Source organism: Hyperoodon ampullatus (genome assembly GCF_949752795.1).
Source record: "Hyperoodon ampullatus genome assembly, chromosome: 14".
NCBI lineage: Eukaryota > Metazoa > Chordata > Mammalia > Artiodactyla > Ziphiidae > Hyperoodon > Hyperoodon ampullatus.
The window spans coordinates 25,292,795-25,307,587 of NC_136927.1; the positions used below are offsets into that span (position 1 = coordinate 25,292,795).

General features: G+C 42.6%; 1 protein-coding gene across 3 annotated transcripts in view; it reads left to right on the top strand.

The window, feature by feature from the left end:
* The window catches only part of DNAJA3 (DnaJ heat shock protein family (Hsp40) member A3), a gene marked incomplete at both ends in the record, with an annotated part of 32,823 nt that overhangs the window by 2,189 nt on the left and 15,841 nt on the right, over positions 1-14,793 (top strand). For all 3 annotated transcript variants that reach the window (XM_079719366.1, XM_079719364.1, XM_079719365.1), the window contains 4 exons: positions 3,683-3,816; positions 9,905-9,988; positions 10,785-10,985; positions 11,990-12,142. In XM_079719366.1, coding sequence (XP_079575492.1) covers positions 3,683-3,816; positions 9,905-9,988; positions 10,785-10,985; positions 11,990-12,142 — 572 coding nt within the window. The remainder of the gene's footprint in view (positions 1-3,682; positions 3,817-9,904; positions 9,989-10,784; positions 10,986-11,989; positions 12,143-14,793) is intronic.

Sequence of the window (14,793 nt, forward strand, 5' to 3'; positions counted from 1 at the left end):
ACAGACAAGCACTAAGTACTGAGCCTGGCATGGGGTGATTACTAAGGAACTGCAGTCAGCTGTCCTTTTCCCCAGGTGAGCCCAGTGCCCACAATGGGCATGTTTTGTAACAGGTGTTGAACACCTGTGAGAGGTGGCATCCTTCAAGGTGCACTGTTACCACATCTAAGGTCATCATCTCAGCTCCCAAACGTTGGTGTGTGATCTCATCTCAAATCCAGCAGTACAGTTAGATGATGTAAAAACAACACTTTATTTTAAAATTTTATTTATGTATTTATTTTTGGCTGCATTGGGTCTTCGTTGCTGTGCGCAGGCTTTCTCTAGTTGCAGCGAGTGGGGGTTACTCTTCGTTATGGTGCGCAGGCTTATCATTGCAGTGGCTTCTCTTGTTGTGGAGCACAGGCTCTAGGCTCATGGGCTTCAGTAGTTGTGTCATGCGGGCTCAGTAGTTGTGGCTCGTGGGCTCTAGAGCGCAGGCTCAGTAGCTGTGGTGCATGGGCTTAGTTGCTCTGCGGCATGTGGGATCTTTCTGGACCAGGGATTGAACCCACGTCCCCTGCATTGGCAGGTGGATTCTTAACCACTGCGCCACCAGGGAGGTCCCTAAAAACAACACTTTAAATCTGACTTTTTCTCCCAGAATGGAAGGTAGTTATTTCACACCTTCTCGCAGAGTGGAAGGTTGGCCATTCTTGGAATGACTTGGAGGCTAATCCTGTTCTGGGTTGTTCTAAAATGGGCAAGACATTTATTGGTCATATCTTGGGGGAAAATGTGTCTATTAAATGAACTCTTTCTAATCATTGCTAATCATTGATGCCTTTGGGATAATGTCAGGTCATCAAACTTGTGCTAGTTAAATGTACTTGTCTTTATATGCAGTTGTGCACGTTACTGTCTCCCGTTCTAACCCAAGCCTGAGTTCTCTTCTCATGATGTAGAAGCTGCAGCTTCCAGAACCTTTGCCACTACCAGCCTCTGCCTTCTGGATTGGAAGGGGTGGGGGAAAGAGGCAGGATAGGTTAAGGTAACCCCTCAGTCCTGGAGTGAAGCGGGGGTTGAGTATGGGATCACTGAGAAACTAGCTCTGCTGTTTTTCTCAAATCTGACCAGAGAAAGACGACAGTGGTCTCTCCCTCTCCCATACTGTCTGCTTTTCATATTCCAGGAAATCTAAGGTGCAACAACAGAAACCAAGTATGGGGGATACTGAAAAGACGGATTTACTTTCTGCTTCAGATTTTATCATTCTGACCATTCCTACTTATTCTCCTGATTATCCTTTTTCTTGCCCCCTTCCTGGATATGCTCCACACCCTGGGTTGTCTTTTGTGCGTACATGAATTTTAAGTTGTCTCCCAATCCTTGTTGTTGTTGTTTGAGAGCTCTTTCTCGTGCAAATCTGATCAGTTCTCTGTTTAATGCTTGCAGTGGCTCCCTATTGCCCTCAGGATAAAATCCAGACTCTTTAGCATACTCAAAGGCCCTTCTGTTTATTCCTAGGCCCTGTTAATTACCATCCTCATCAACATCTGTAACCACCCCTCTACCACCACCACCACCACCACCACCACCACCCCACACTCTCGAGTCTCTAGTTATATCATAGTACCTGCAGTTACACAAGGACTTTCTCTCTCCAAACCAAAAGTGATCATATGATGTAGTTGCTGAATGGAGCACTTTTGAAAGCAAAAGGGATGCTATTGCAAACAGTGCCAGGACTACAGGCATAAATCTGGATGGATTCCAGCCCTCCTTAGCTGAGCTAATTTCTGCAGCTTAACAGCAGGTGCCTTAGAAGACCTCTGAATTTCTGAGATTGGGTTTACTGGTTCTCAACTGGGGATGATTTTACCCTCAAGGAGACATCTGGCAACATCTGCAGTTTTACTTACCAGTTTGGGGTTGGGGGGTGCTACTGGTAACTAGTTGGCCAGGGATGCTGCTAACACATCCTACAATAAATACATAGGTATGTTAGGCTATAAATAGATAACATAGGGCTGCCATAACTAAGTAGCACAGACTAAGTGGCTTAAAAAAATAGAAAATTATTTTTTCACAGTTCGGGAGGCTATAAAATTCCAAGATCAGTGTTTTGGTAGGGTTGTCTTTAAAGACCCCCGTCTCCAAATACACTCATGTTCTGCAGTGCTGGGGGTTAGGACTTCAACATGTGAATTTGGGAGGGAGGACCCAATTCAGCCCCTAACAGCCCCCGCCCCCACGAGGAACCTGATCCTATTGTCAACAGTGTGGAGGCTGAGAGACTCTGGCTAGGTGACCCTTTTGTGTATTCTCACTCTGTGTCCCTGTGTGCTAATATCACTTCACACACTGCCTCCCACACTCCGCTGCTGGGCAGTAAACTCCTTGAGGGCACTGGCTTAGACTCTTCTATTCAACTCGTATCCTCAGTGCCTAGTACAGTATTGAGATCATGAATGAATGCAAGCTCCCAGAGGGCAGTACCTTTGCGTGGTTTGCTGCTGTGTCCCCTGCGAGGAGCCCAGTGCTTGGCAGGCATGTTTGCTGAATGAATGAATGGTGAATCTAGAAGCTTCTCCTTGGCAGGGGAACCTTTGACTTAAAAACCTGGAGCTGCCTCATGATCCTTATTCTCTTTTGTGGCCCTGCCCTCTCTTTTGCAATAACTTGGCCCCTTCTGCTCCCCGCCCTGCCCTCCCCATCTTCAGTTGTCACAGGATGGGTTGGGGGTTAGGAGACAGGTTGTAGAGCAGCTCTCCCTCCTTCATTTGGTGACAGTCCATTTGGCTCTCTGCTCCGTACAGAGGGCAGTTGAGTAGATGTGTCTGTCAGCCTTTCCTCCCAGCTGCTGATGCAGGAGGCCTGAAAGGAGGGCAGGGCTACCATGTGCTTTGATCCCTTTTGGGTTGTCTGCTCTGGGGTAAACAGAGGTTCTGGCACAGGGCCGTTTAACCTTGTGTGTCTGTATATATGTATTGTTTTTAGGGGAGGGGTCAGTGCTTTTATTGGATGCTTTCAAAGAGATCTGTGACTCTAAAGACCAAGAACCATTTATTTAGCTCAGTGGTTCTCACATTGAGTGTGCCACAGAATCATCACCCGGAGGGCTTGTTAGACACAGCTTGCTGGACCCCACCTCCAGAGTTTTGGATTCAGGTTTGGGTGGGGCCTGAGAATTTACATTTCCAGCAAGCTGATGATGCTGCTGGTCCAGGGACCACACTCTGAAAACCACCCCATAAGCAGATATCCAAGGTTGCATGGTGGAGGGAAAGAACCTGGGGAGTTGTTAAGCTTTAAGTGAGACAAGGCCTATGTGAACACTTGGCATATGGTGGGTGCTCGACCAGCCATGTAACAGGAGAGCTTAGTTCCTTTTCAGTCATCCCCAGGTGCAGCCCCCATCTGGGGGTGGTTCCTTTAGAGGTATAATGAGGCTACAGCCCTAGTGTAATCCAGCGGAATCAGCCCCACCCAGCACTCTATTTTTTGTAGACTCCGTTTACAGTGGCTTTAGCTGTTTTTGAAGTGCAGTGAGTTTGGTCCCCAGTGGGCTTGGAGGAGAAGAGGCCCTAAAGCTGTGACCTCTTTGCTCCTTCACAGGTATAGCCTGGCTGGTTGTTTGCTCACAATTTCCTTTTGTTGAGTACATTCCCAGCGTGATTTTCTTTCCTTTTTTCTTTTTTAGGAGTAAAAAGTTACCCTTTTCTTTGTACTGCCTCCTTCCACACGAGCGCCCCTTTGGCCAAAGAGGATTATTACCAGATATTAGGAGTGCCCCGAAGTGCCAGCCAGAAGGAGATCAAGAAAGCTTATTACCAGGTCTGTATGGAAGATTTTACAGACGAGACTGCAGAAGGGATGCTGTGGATGTAGTGTGACCCTGACGGGTGCAGTGTGTGTGCCCGTACCTGTCGGTTGTGTGCAGCCGAGAGTGTGAAATGAGATGGTAAAGATGGGCTCTGCTGGACCATGTTGCTCAAGTGCGTGAGGCCACGCTGGTTAATGCTGCAGAAAAAAGGAGAGTCAGAACCAGAGATTTTAAAAAAAAAAAACAAAACTTGGTTTTCCCTGGTGGCTCAGTGGTTGGGGGTCCGCCTGCTGATGCGGGGGATGCGGGTTCGTGTCCCGGTCTGGGGGGATCCCGCATGCCGCAGAGCGGCTGGGCCCGTGAGCCATGGCCGCTGAGCCTGCGCGTCCGGAGCCTGTGCTCCGCAATGGGAGAGGCCACGGCGGTGAGGGGCCCGTGTATCCCCCAAAAAAAAAAAAAAAATTTTTTTCCAGGGCTGTTTTTGTACTTAGATCTCTTCTGTATCTTCTGAATCAGTAGGTGTGCTGCTCTAAGTTTTTTGTTTTTTTTTTTGCGGTACGCGGGCCTCTCACTGTTGTGGCTTCTCCCGTTGCGGAGCACAGGCTCCAGACGTGCAGGCTCAGCGTCCATGGCTCACGGGCCTAGCCGCTCCGCGGCATGCAGGATCCTCCAGGACCAGGGCACGAACCCGTGTCCCCTGCATCGGCAGGTGGACCCTCAACCACTGCGCCACCAGGGAAGCCCTGCTCTAAGTTTTAGGTACTCATTCTTTGCATTTAGATAAAAGTTTATGGGTTTAGAATTATTTCATTTTTTTAACCCATCGTCCATATCCCAGAATGTATTGGACCAATTGGTAAAGTGGCATGTGAGTTATCTAGACCTGTGGTTTCCAGGCTTTTGCTCTGATGAACACAATCAAAAAAAAAAAAAATTAAAGACCAAGGGTGCCGATATAGGAATGCTAGCTTTTGTATTTTGCCTAATATAGGTGTTAAAAATAATCAAGTACAATCTATTAATGTCATTTGATGAAAGAAAGAACACTTTAACACCATAAACATAGGAAAGCCATATCAGAATAAAGAAGATTAAAAATTTTTTTATAACATCTTTAATGGAGTATAATTGCTTCACAATGGTATGTTAGTTTCTGCTTTATAACAAAGTGAATCAGTTATACATATACATATGTTCCCATATCTCTTCAAGAAGATTAAAATTTAATAAAATTAATAAATTAAATACAATTTAAATTTTAAAAATTACCGGGAATTCCCTGGTGGTCTGGTGGTTAGGACTTGGCACTTTCACTGCCGTGGCCTGGGTTCAGTCCCTGGTTGGGGAACTGAGATCCCTCAAGCTGAGTGGCATGGCCAAAAAGAAAAAAAACTTTTTTTAAAGCCAAATACTGATTAAGACCAGACCTTACAGCTTGGATAGCTACTCTCTCCTCTTACTTTTTTTTTTTTTTTAAGGGTGCAGTTCAGTGGTTTTTAGTATACTCACAGAGTTGTATAACCATCACTACAATCAATTTTAAAACATTTTCATACCTCAAAAAGAAACCCCACACCATAAGCCCTTATTCCCCATTCTCCTCTGCCCTTGAAATTGCTAACCTACTTTCTGTCTCTATAGATTTACCTATTCTGGACACTTCATAGAAATGAAATCGTGATATGTGGACTTTTGTGACTGGTTTGTTTTACTTTATTTTTTATTTTTCTGACCACACCATGTGGCATGTGGGATCTTAGTTCCCTGATCAGGGATCTAACCTGCACCCCCTGCAGTGGAAGCGTGGAGTCTTAACCACTGGACTGCCATGGAAGTCCCATGGTTTCTTTTACTTTAGAATAATGTTTTCCAGGTTCATCCATGTTGTAACATGCAGCAGTACTTCATTCCTTTTAGTGGTCAAGTAATATTCCATTGCATGGATATACTATGTTTTATTTATCTGTTCATCAGTTGATGGATTTTTTTTTTTTTTACAAAGATAGTTCTTTCTTTCTTAGTGTTTTTTTTTTAACATTTTAATTAATTTATTAATTTATTTATTTTTGGCTGTGTTCGGTCCTTGTTTCTGTGCGAGGGCTTTCTCTAGTTGTGGCAAGCACGGGCCACTACTCTTCATCGCAGTGCGCGGGCCTCTCACTATCACGGCCTCTCTTATTGCAGAGCACAGGCTCCAGACGCGCAGGCTCAGTAGTTGTGGCTCACGGGCCTAGTTGCTCCGTGGCATGTGGGATCTTCCCAGACCAGGGCTCGAACCCGTGTCCCCTGCATTAGCAGGCAGATTCTCAACCACTGCACCACCAGGGAAGCCCAGTTGATGGATATTTGGATTGTTTCCACCTTTTTGTTATTATGAGTAGTGCTGCTATGAACATTCCTCTGTAAGTTTTGTGTAGACTTATACTTTCATTTCTCTGGGGTATATACATATACCTAGGAGCAGACTTGCTGGGTCAATTCATAGCAATTTCGACTGCCATGTTTAACATTTTGAGGAACGGCCAGGCTATTTCTTTTTTTTCTTTTATTGAAATATAGTTGATTTACGCTGTTGTTAGTTTCAGGTGTACAGCAAAGTGATTCAGTTATACATAAATATATATATCTATTCTTTTTCAGATTCTTTTCCCTTACAGATTATTACAAAATATTGAGTATAGTTCCCTGTGCTATACAGTAGGTCCTTATTAGTTATCTATTTTATATATAGTAGTGTGTATATGTTAATCCCAAACTCCTAATTTATCCCTCCCTCTCCCCTTTCCCCTTTGGTAACCATAAGTTTGTTTTCTATGTCTGTGAGTCTATTTCTGTTTTGTAAATAAGTTAATTTGTATCTTTTTTTTTAAGATTCCACATATAGGTGATATCATGTGATATTTGTCTTTCTCTGACTTACTTCACCTAGTATGATAATCTCTAAATCTATCCATGTTGCTGCAAATGGCATTATTTCATTCTCTTTTTATGACTAATATTCCATTGTATATATATGACATATCTTCTTTATCCATTCATCTGTCAGTGGACATTTAGGTTGCTTCCATGTCCTGGCTGTTGTAAATAGTGCTGCAGTAGACGTTGGGGTTTATGTATCTTTTTGAATTATAGTTTTCTCTGGATATATGCCTAGGAGTGGGATCCCTCGATCATACGGTAACTCTGTTTTTAGTTTTTTTTTGTTTTTTTGTTTTTTTTGCGGTATGTGGGCCTCTCACTGTTGTGGCCTCTCCCGTTGGGGAGCACAGGCTCCGGACGCGCAGGCTCAGCGGCCGTGGCTCACAGGCCTAGCTGCTCCGCGGCATGTGGGATCTTCCCGGACTGGGGCACGAACCCGTGTCCCCTGCATTGGCAGGTGGACTCTCAACCACTGCGCCACCAGGGAAGCCCTGTTTTTAGTTTTTTAAGAAACCTCCATACTGTTCTCCATAGTGGTTGTACCAATTTACATTCCCACTAACTGTGTAGGAGGGTTCCTTTTTCTCCACACCTTCTCTAGCATTTATTTTTTGTAGACTTTTTGATGATGGCTATTCTGACCAGTATGAGGTGATACCTTATTGTAGTTTTGATTTTCATTTCTCTAATAATTAGCAACGTTGAGCATTTTTTCATGTGCCTGTTGGCCATGTGTATGACTTCTTTGGAGAAATGTTTATTTGGATCTTCTGCCCATTTTTCGATTGGGTTGTTTGTTTTTTTGATATTGAGCTGTATGAGCTGTTTGTATGTTTTGGAAATTAATCCCTTGTTGGTTGCATCGTTTGCAAATATTTTCTCCCATTCTGTAGGTTGTCTTTTCATTTTGTTTCGTTTCCTTTGCTGTGCAAAAGCTTTTAAGTTTAATTATTATTTCCCATTTGTAGATTTTTGTTTTTATTTCCATTACTCTAGGAGACGGTTCCAAAATGATATTGCTGCGATTTATGTCAAAGAGTGTTCTGCCTATGTTTTCCTCTAGGAGTTTTACAGTGTCCGGTCTTACATTTAGGACTTTAATCCATTTTGAGTTTATTTTTGTGTATGGTGTTAAAGAATGTTCTAATTTCATTCTTTTACACGTAGCTGTCCAGTTTTCCCAGCACAACTTACTGAAGAGTCTGTCTTTTCTCCATTGTATATTCTTGCCTCCTTTGTCATAGATTAATTGACCATAGGTGTGTGGGTTTATTTCTGGTGCCAGATTATTTCAAACAGGCTGCACTGTTTTAGATTTTCACCAGTAGTGTGTGAAGGTTCAAATTTCTCCACATCCTCCGAACACTTGTTATCTGTCTTTTTGATTCAAGCCACCCTAGTGGGTGTGAAGTGGTATCTCACTGTGGTTTTGATTTGCTTTTCCGTGGTGGCTAATGATGTTAAGCACCTTTTCATGTGATTTTTGGCCATTTGCTGTATGTGTATTAGATCCTTTGCCCATTTTTAAATTGAGATATCTTTTTATTACTGGGTTGTTAGGGAATGAGGAAAGACTTGGGGATAGGAAGCAGAGATCCTGTCTTGGGATAGTGAATAGTGTGTCTCTTGAGCTGGAAGGTAAGGTACCTGATACAAGGGTGGGAGAAGATTGGAGAGATGGGGCCTGGGGCCAACTTAAGGGGGCATGTGAGGCCCTTAGCAAGTACTAGAGATTTAAGAGAGAGTAGGGAACCATCCAGATTTTTAGGTGTGGAAGTAAATAGATCAGGTAAAGCTGTATAATTTAAAACCGGAAATTTAGAAAGTAGGCTTTATGGAGCAATAACTGGGGTCAGACCTTGATAAAAGCTTTTCATGTATTACATCATTTAATCCTCATAGCAAAAGACTTGGCGAGGTTATGACATGCAGCTGAGGCCACACAGTCAATAAGTGGCATACATGAGACTAAAACACAGGTCTTTCTGACTGCAAAAGGCCTCTCTTTTCCTTGTGCTGATCTCTTGAGCATATCAGCCTATCTTGCCCTGGCCTGGAACTAGCCTTGTGGCCCACCATGATCTACTGCCCTGCCTTGAGAGCCCCCTTCTGGCTGAGCACTCAACCTTCCACGTGCTGGTGTGAGGACCAGCATGTCCAGCAGCAGAGTGAGCAGCCAGTTGCCGGCAGTGGTGGAGCCAGACGTCTCCTGAGTCTCTTTCAGCTTTAGGATTCTGTGCCCTCCTCACCCTCTATCAGGGTGACCCAGACTTGGAAGGCATCGGTAGCTGCAGGAAACATAGTGAACACCTACAAAGGTGTCACACAGCACTGCTCAGCATGGCCAGGAAGAAACCTTCATTTTAGAGCTGCTCAGCTCGCCTGTGTGCTCTGGACAGCCAAGGGAGATCTTGTTTTGTTTTTTAATATTTAAATCTATGTTTTTAGTAGATAATATATTCCCCTGGTTCAGAAATCAAAAAGTACAAAGGAGTGTACAGTGAGAAGTCTTCCTCCTTCCCGTTCATCCACATCCCACCTGGAGCAGTCAGTGTTTTCAGCTTAGTGTATGTTCTAACTAATTTATACAACAGATACAGCTATTTATCCAGTTATTTTTCTCTCTTTTTATATAGATGGTAGTATACCAGATACACTCTTTTGCATCTTTCACAAAGGTGCTCAAGTTCTAAAGAATTAGTTTTTATTTTTGTTAGAAATTTGTTGTGGTTGAAAAATGTGTACACACCTCAGATTTGAAGAGATGGTTTTATTTATTTATTTATTTATTTATTTATTTATTTATTTATCTTTCCCAAAACTCAGTTTATCATTTTGTAATACACTTTTGATCAAATTTGAAAGCTGAACACAATGTGTATGTTCTTAATTCTGGCCGTGTGTGCTTTGCTTTTAGTTTGTTTTTATTGAGGTATAATTGACATTGTTAGTTTTAGGTGTACAACATAATGACTCAACATTTGCATACACTGAAATGATCATCACAATAAGTCTAGTTAGAGATGGTTTATTTTAAAGTCTTAAACCTTGTTTTAAGAATTGCTATTGGTTGTAAAGTCTCAGACAACTGCTACAAAGGAGGTGAGGTGTAACTGGTATCTGGGGTTCAGTTTTAGTAATCATCTTGTGTCCGTAGTAATTTACCATTTCCTCCCTTAGCTCGCCAAGAAATATCACCCAGACACGAATAAAGATGATCCCAAAGCCAAGGAGAAGTTCTCCCAGCTGGCAGAGGCCTATGAGGTAATGCAGCCCACCAGTGTGTGCAGTCACTGTCATTCTGCTGTGTGTGTGCATCAGAGCTCGCTGCCCAGGGCGACTGCTGTGTCAGAAGGTCCAGTGGGAAGGCTGTGTTCCCCACCAGATCACCTCGTTGAAGGAAAAAAAAAATTCCCAGATCCAAAATTTTCACATTAGGTCTAACCTGGAATCTCAACAGAGAACAGGATCTAATAATCTGTGTTAACAGAGCTCCCTCCACTTGGAATTGTTGCTGGGTCTAGGAACTCCTTGTCAGAGTAAACAGTTTTGCGCCTATTTGATGACCCCTCCCACCCCCAACTTAGGGCATCACTGTCTGGTGGGGATGGTGGGTGTTGTAAAAGTAGACCACCACTGCCCTAGAGGAATGTAGAATGTAATCGGGGGACGAAGCGGACGTGAAACAGCCACTGAGCATTGCAGAGTTAAGTGAAAGCGGACCTCCTTCCTGGACTTCGGCCATGCTGAAGGGGTTCAGGATATGTAGGGTATCATACGTCTGCTCTGTGTGTGTGTGTGTGTGTGTGCGCGCGCACGCGTGCGCAAGTGTGCGTCCCTCCGACCATTCGAGAATAAGTCGCAGACGTGGTGTCTCTCTATCCCTAAGTACTTCTGTGTGTATTCGCTAAGAACAAGAACATTCTTTTCCATAACCTCAGTACAGCTGTCAAGATTAGGAAATTTTATGTTGATACGATACCACTGTCTGTGCTTGGTATCTGTGTCCCTGGACCTTGGGAGACTCAGGAGCACCTGACTGCTGTGCCTTTCACGGTAGGTCCTGAGTGATGAAGTGAAGAGGAAGCAGTATGACACCTATGGCTCTGCTGGCTTCGATCCTGGGGCCGGCAGCTCTGGGCAGAGCTACTGGAAAGGCGGCCCCACTGTTGACCCTGAGGAGCTCTTCAGGAAGATCTTTGGGGAGTTCTCATCCTCCTCTTTTGGAGACTTCCAGAGTGTGTTCCATCAGCCCCAGGAGGTAAGCATCTCATTTTGAAGAGTCATTCAAATTTTAGCTGCCAAGTGTGATGCAAACGGATTTTACCAATTCTTTTTCTCAAAGAAAAAGCTAAAGCAGCTTAAATGGGATGATTTGGAGGCAGCCATCTTGGTAGGAAATGGTTCCAGTATTTGAAAAATCATATAATAATGTGTACATACAGTTTTACTATATTCTTACAATTGCTTAATCAGGCAGCACCTAAGGCTCTCAGAGTCCATAGATAGAGTGTGAATATTTTATCTGGAGCCTGCCTCGTTATTCTAGGAGAGCTCAATCCATAGGGAGGTACTGCCAGTCCTGCCTCTTCCATATTTATGTCTTGTTTCAGACATTATCAGAATTGGAGAGAGAGGGGAAATGTTTTATGATGTGAGTTATGATTGTGGATCGTTTGAGTTGTTAGTAAGGACCATGTACAAATATTTTCTGTGAGCATTTTCAGTTTGTTGAAAAGCACATTTTCACTTAAATATTATCTCTTAAAAATTCTGAGGAGTGGGGCAGAATCAGTTGAGTCCTATCTATTCTTGCTTGATAAAGTACAAGTAAGTTAAAAAGTAAAGTAACTAGGGGAACAGATGAATTGGTGGAGCATAGGATTTTTAGGGCAGTGAAAATACTTTGCATGATACTATGATGAGGATACATGTTATTATACATTTGTTCAGACCCATAGAATATCCACAACCAAGAGTGAACCCTAATGTAAACTGTGAGCTTTGGATGATTATGTTGTGTCAATGTAGGTTTATCCTTGATAAAATAAGTACCATTCTGGTGAGTCATGTTGATAACAGGGGATGCTGTGCATGTGTGGGGGCAAAGGGTATATGGGAAATCTCTGTACCTCCCTCTCAATTTTGTAAACCTAAAACTGCTTTAAAAAATAAAGTCTTTAAAAGAAAACGTAACTGTAAACTGCTGGCCAGTGCTCTCCCTTACTTTAAGAGAGATAACAGGCGGTCCCTTGATTTCTTTAGTACATCATGGAGTTGACATTCAATCAAGCTGCCAAGGGTGTCAACAAGGAGTTCACCGTGAACATCACTGATACCTGTGAGCGGTGTGATGGCAAAGGGAACGAGCCCGGCACCAAGATGCAGCACTGCCACTACTGCGGCGGCTCCGGCATGGTGAGCGTGAGGCTGAGCCCCTGGCCTCCCACCTCTTGCCCGCTTCCTGCTCCCCTCCACCACTCCTCTTTTCTGTGCTCCAGTGGACCTAGGGCTTTGCGAGCTCATAACTAGGTGGGGCTGTTTTATCTAGAATCTTCTGCATTTTCCCAGGAGTGCTCTGTGCTAGTCAACAATATGGAAGAAGCAATGAAACTCTGCTGCCTTCTCTGAAAATACATTGTGGGGTATCTTGGTAATTTGAACCTGGGGTAGGGGAGGGGGACTTAAATTTTGCTTGAAGTGTGATCATTTTTTTCTTTTTGGTAAGTTTCAGGTATAACTCAAACTTATAGAATAGTATGAAGAACCACTCCCTTACTCCTTCTACCCAGCTTCACCAATTGTTAACATTTTGTCCCATTTGCTTTGTCATTTGTGGTGTGTACGTGTGTGTGTGTGTGTGTATTTTTTTTTTTTTGGCTGCGTGGGCTCTGTTGTGGCACGTGGGCTTCTCTGGTTGCGGCGTTTGGGCTCTAGAGTACACAGGCTCAGTAGTTGCAGCGCACGAACTTAGTTGTGGCTTGTGGGATCTTAGTTCCTCAACCAGGGCTCGAACCTCGGCCCCCTGCATTGGGAGTGTGGAGTCTTAACCAGTGGACCACCAGGGAAGTCCCTATGGTATATATTTTCTAAGAGCAAGAATACTCTTTTATGTAACCACAGTAAGTTGTCAAAATCAGGAAGTTTAATGTTGATACGATACCGTTATCTGTACAATTCAGATTTTTTCAGTTGTCCTTATAATGTTCTTTTTTCCCACAAGCCCAGTATCCAGTCTATGATCTTGCATAGTATCTGGTTGTCATATCTTTTGTCTCCTTTAATCGGGAATGACTTCTCAGTCTTTCTTTTATGACAACTGACATTTTTTAGGATTACAGACCTGCTTTGTAGGATATCCCTCATTTGGGTCATCTGATGTTTTCTCCTGATAAAATTCAGATTATGCATTTTTTTCAGAAACACCAGACATGTAGTGCCCTTTTCATGGATCATGTCAGGAGCCATGAGGTGTCAATTTGTCTCATTAGTGGTGATGTTACATTTGTTCACAATCAGTTAAGGTAGTGTCCACTGGGTTTCTTCATTATAAAGTTACTATTTTTCCCATTGAAATTAACAAGGAAGTTGTGAGGTACCTTGACACTATATAAATATCCTGTTACTCATCAAACTTATACCCAGTAGTTACAGCATCCATAGATCAGTCTTACCTAAATCAGGTATTACTGTGACTGTTGCTAAATGGTGATTTTTTTTGTTTTTTACTTTTTTAAAAAATTTTTTAAATTTTATTTTATTTATTTTTTTATACAACACATTCTTATTAGTTATCGTTTTATACATATTAGTGTATATATGTCAATCCCAGTCTCCCTAAATGGTGATTTTCTGATTGCAACATCCCTTCTTTGTTTATTAGTTGTCATTCTACTGAAAGGGAGAGCTTTCTCTTCTCCATTTATTTATTCACTCTTTCATTCATATCAGTATTAACTCATGGATTCTTATTTTATTCACTGAGCTGTCATTAGTATTACTTACTTTGATGCTCAAACTGTCCCTGACTTGGCCTGTGGACGTCTCTTCTGGCTGGCTCCTGTATTCATTTGATGTGTCCCCATCATTCTTTCAGCGCTTCCTTACTTTCTATAACAACAGGATATTCTAGACAACTTGTACTTTCCTTGCCACACCCTGGAAAACCAGTCGTTTCTCCAAGGAGTCCTGGTTCCTTTAACTGTCTAGTGGGATTTAGAAACCAAGATCTGTGCTCTAGGTGTGGTCATTGTGCCTGGAGTGTCACTGCTTCCAAGACTTTTCAGCAGACTGAGCCAGGAAAAAAGCATGTGTATGTGTGTATGAGCACATGTGCATGTGCACATACAGATACATATTTCATACCTATGTTTCCATATTTTTCATGTTATAGATGTATATAAACACATATGTTCACACCGATCCATCGACCCATCATCCACCTGATAGTTCCACTTCCAGCCCAACACCACAAGGTTTATCTAGTCTTCTGCCTATCCATATTTGAAACTAAATAATAAAGATAAATTATTAATTTCTAATAAAGAGAAATCTGGCTCTGATTATCCTCTATATTTACTCATTTGCTCAATCCTGTAAGACACAAAAAGTAGTTTCAGAATTGTTATTCATACCACTGCAAAAAGAAGTCCTACTTAACTGACATTTAGTATTTAGAGTTGTTTTTACCTTTGGATTAAGGGTATATAGTTAAAATACTGTGCTCAGCTTACTTAGATCACTTCTTTTTCTCCCCCTTCACCATGATTATTTATTTGAAATGCAGTTAGGTTTCCATTGAGCATGTTTGTATTCCATTTAGATGGTTTTTTTAAGGGAGTTGGGAAGTTCTCCATCACCCACCTTTAAAATCAAATCATTGTTCATGGTATGTGTGTGTATGGGGGGATAGAAGTTGTCTTTGAGTTCAGAAAAGCATGAAAAAGGAGACAGAAGTCACTGATAATCCCACCACTGTTAGTATTTTGTTGTGTTTCCTGCCAGTTGTTTCTTGTTTGTTTGTTTGTTTTGGGGGGGTATAGTTGTTTTACAATGTTGTGTTAGTTTCT